Source organism: Macaca thibetana, chromosome 6 (genome assembly GCF_024542745.1).
Source record: "Macaca thibetana thibetana isolate TM-01 chromosome 6, ASM2454274v1, whole genome shotgun sequence".
Classification (NCBI taxonomy): Eukaryota; Metazoa; Chordata; class Mammalia; order Primates; family Cercopithecidae; genus Macaca; species Macaca thibetana.
The window spans coordinates 11,618,640-11,622,560 of record NC_065583.1 but is presented as its reverse complement, the minus strand read 5'-3'; the positions used below and the strand labels follow the sequence as shown (position 1 = coordinate 11,622,560).

The 3,921-nt window shown below is 50.4% G+C and overlaps 1 protein-coding gene across 1 annotated transcript in view; it reads left to right on the top strand.

Moving 5' to 3' along the window:
* FOXI1 (forkhead box I1) overlaps nt 1–3,226 on the top strand; it is a 3,929-nt gene extending 703 nt beyond the window's left edge. The window contains exon 2 of the mRNA XM_050793610.1: nt 1,460–3,226. Within this exon, the coding sequence (XP_050649567.1) occupies nt 1,460–2,022 (563 nt within the window). The 3' untranslated portion in view covers nt 2,023–3,226. The remainder of the gene's footprint in view (nt 1–1,459) is intronic.
* Nucleotides 3,227–3,921: the final 695 nt, after the last annotated feature.

Genomic DNA, 3,921 nt, shown 5'->3' with positions numbered 1-3,921 from the left:
AGACCCCATTCTAGAAAGTTCTGACAAGGGCTGTGCCCCCCCAGAGACTGGGGGATGCTACCAGGCAGGGCAGAGGGGAGCTCAGCAGTGGAGGAGAACATGGGCCTGGGGGAAGATCGGGTTTTCAGTCCTGGCTGTGGTCCTGCCCAGTCAGTGACCTCCAGCAGGTTAGACCTCAGAGCCTCAGTTCCCTCATCAGAAAACCAGGGATAGTGATGGCATCTGCTTTGCAGGCTACAGTGGAGGTGATGAGATAATGTACACAAGGTCTTTGGTGTTATCAAGCGCTTAATCGCCAGCAGGAATTACGATCATCTGCATCTCCAGCACCCAGCACATAAAAAGTCTTTGGTGAATGAATGACTGGACCAAGTAAAGCCCAAGGGCATCCCAAGACTGCCGAGAAGAGGATCTGACCTGGGTTAAACAGCCACTATTGGCCCATTTTGCTGCCTGCCCTGTTTCTACTTATGTAACCTCCTTTAACCCCATGACACCCCTGCAGGGTAGCTCTTATTAAACCCATTCTACAGATTAGGAAAATAACACTCAGAGGTGACACAGAATGAAGTGATATGATGGAGCTTGAATTTAAACTCAGTTTTCTCTAACATCAGAAATTGTGAGCTTTTCCTTTCCAATGATGCATTTCTAAAACTCAGAGACCTGCAGAGAGGCGTGTACTAAATAGTCATGCATCCATTTCCCAGAATTAAAGTCCATTTTTGTTCCACCGCAGGAAGCCAAGGTATAGCTCAGAGGAACCCCAACTCTGCCCCATTTGAGGTTGGCAAGCGCCAGGCCTGTTTGTCCCTAGAAGAGGGCAAGTGTTCTGTCCAAGGACTGCTGTCACCCTCAGGCTGAGAGACGGTAGCAGGAAGAGTTCAGGACTTCCCTCGAGATGGTACCTCCCAGCTGCAAAGCCCCTTTCCATATCCAGTGTCGATCGTTCTCAGTGAGCCTGAGGAAGACAGGGGCAACGGGCCCACTTTTCAGACTAGGAAACTGAGGTTCTCCCAAAGCCTCTCAGTCAGTGAGGAGCAAAGCCAGGACTCAAGTCTGTCTTCAGACTCCAAGCCTAGGACTATTAGGGAGTCCCAGAGTTTTTCCTGAGTCTTCTTTTCCTTCGGCATTGAAAGCCCTCCATCCTGCATCCCCCAGCCTCTCAGCATCCTTGCCCCCAGTACTTCATCCTTCTTAAAGAGACCTACATTGCAAACTCCTTAATGCCTGTGCCCCTCGGCTGCAGTCCCAGAGGGCCCTGTCATGGGCTGCTTAATGAAAGATGGAGGTGGTGTGGTCCATCAGTTGATGGAATTCCTTCATTCCTCAGTCCCTACCTTTGGGTCTCTGTCTTCCTGTATCTGTCACCTTGTCTTTTAGTTTATGACAATAAGAAGGAACAGAAGCAAAGTGTTTTGTCCACCTCTCTACTTACCCCCTTTCACTTTTGTATCAGGCAAAGGGAATTACTGGACCCTGGACCCCAACTGTGAGAAGATGTTCGACAATGGAAATTTCCGCAGGAAAAGGAAGAGAAAATCAGATGTTTCCTCCAGCACAGCCACCTTGGCCTTAGAGAAGACAGAGAGCAGTCTCCTGGCAGGCAGCCCCAAGACCACGGAGCCTCAGGACATCTTGGATGGAGCCTCACCAGGGGGCACCACCAGCTCCCCAGAGAAGCAGCCCTCCCCTCCCCCATCGGGCACCCCTTGCCTTCACAGCTTCCTCTCCTCTATGACAGCCTATGTGAGCGGGGGGAGCCCCACGAGCCGCCCCTTGGCCACACCAGGACTGAGCCCTGAGCCCAGTGACAAGACGGGGCAGAACTCACTGAGCTTCAACTCCTTCTCCCCGCTCACCAACCTCAGCAGCCACGGCGGTGGGGGTGACTGGGCAAACTCCATGCCCACCAACACGCTCGGCTACGGAGGATCTGTGCTCGGCCAGTTCAGCCCTCACTTCTACAACAGTGTCAACACCAATGGTGTCCTCTACCCCAGGGAGGGCACTGAGGTCTAGGTACAGAACAGCTCCTCAGCCAGATGGACATGCCAGAAAGAAAAGCAGTGGAGGTCCTCCATGCCAGCCCCATGGTGGTCCATGACTGTGGAACTGCCCAGACATAAGCAGGAGCCTCCGAGGAATCCACCCTCTTTCTAGAACACTGGTTAAGGCTTCTGTTTATCACACATAGGCCCACACACAGAATCACCAACTTTGCAATGGAAATACTGGTACCTGCAGAGCAGCAATAACAGTGGCAGGTGCTGTACTAGGCTCTGTACTGGCCACACTTACTACTGACAGTCACCCTGTAAGGTTCACAAACCTCCCCATTGAACAGATGAGGAAACTGAGGCTCAAGGAGGTTAAGTAACATTTCCAGGGTTATATAAACTAGTAAATGGCAGAGCTAAGAGTCAAATCCAGTTCTATGTGATCCTCAGAGATTGGAGGCTGGGATAGAGAACTGGTTGAGTAGCCAAGGAAGGTCAGTGTGAAAAGCTTGCTATGGCAAATAGAGCAAAATCTCTCCGCTGCTTTCTGTCCACCAACATTTAGTGTCAGCCCCGGCACATCTTGTCCTGGTCCAAGACCTTATTCTGCTTGCCCCAACTTCCCTGCAGACACTCCTTTTGCTACCACTCAAGGAAGGAAGTCACCAGTGGCCTTAGTGCAGGAGACTCAGCCCTGGTGGCCCTGCAGAACAATGCATGTAACATGTGCAATGCATCCCCATGGAGAGACATCATTGCTCCCTAGCCCCCCAGAAACCTTGAGCAGATCCAGGGCTCAGTGAGAGAAGTGGTGTGTACCCCTAAATCCTCCCACCCCAGCAGTGCCCATCTGTAAAATCTTGTAAAGCCCAGTTTCCTGTGTGCATGTCATGGGCCAGTGAGCTGGAGATGGCTGAGTCTTCCAAGAGAAACAAGGCTGGATAAGCGCTGCTTTTTTTTTTTTTTTTTTTTTTTTTTTTTTTTTTTTTTTAGCCCAGGAGAGGTGGATGTTTGTCTGAGAAAACAATGGCCTCAAGGGAGGGACTCGGGCCACCCTCACACGGGGTCTCTGCGTGATCTCCTGGATTTCTCCTTGTTTTTGTGAGTACTTTTTATGCCGGTGATGTTTCATCACAGAACACCCTGGGAAGTGTTGTTTGTTTTATTTTCTTTTTAATTAAAAAAAAAAATGTGGTGCAGAAGCGTGGGCCTTCTTTATGAGATTTCCTGTCTCTCAACTGCCTGGTGCGTTCAACAGGGGGCCAACTGCTGCCTGGAGCTGAAGGCATTTGGGACAGGAGACAGAGAAAGAATGCATATCAAGACTCAAGACTCTTTTCACCTCTGCATTGGTGTGGAGCCCAGACAAAAGCCCCCAAGGAAAAGAGGGGAGTCTGGGAAGGGAGGATAGGGTCTTGGAAGGAATCCATTAGTACCGTATCCCAGTCTTTATAGTTCATGCAAACCTCTTGATCATTTAATTCTAACAACCCTGCGAAGAGGGGGGGTACTAGTCTCATTATACAGATGAGAAAACTGAGGGTCCGAGTGGTTGAGAGATTCGCGTGAAGTCCACATCCAGTCCATACCTAGGTTTGTCTGACCCTGCACCTCATCATGCTTCAGGATGGTCTCAGATGTGACCAATGCTAGAGGCAGTAACAACAGTACTATGGGCTGCAATTCACTGAGGGCTGTGGGCAGTTCCTGGGTCAAGTGCTGTGTAGGTGGGACCTTTTTAATCCTTACAGCAGCCCATAAGTGTGTACGCTGGTGATCCCCTGGGGTCCCTGACACAATGCCTGCTGCAGGACTTGTGCATTGAAGCTGGATTTTTTGTTAGGAGTTCTCTCTTTAGGTGTGCACTGAGAGGGCTTAAACCAGGAATAGCTGGCCATTTGCATCGCTGCCTACTCAAACC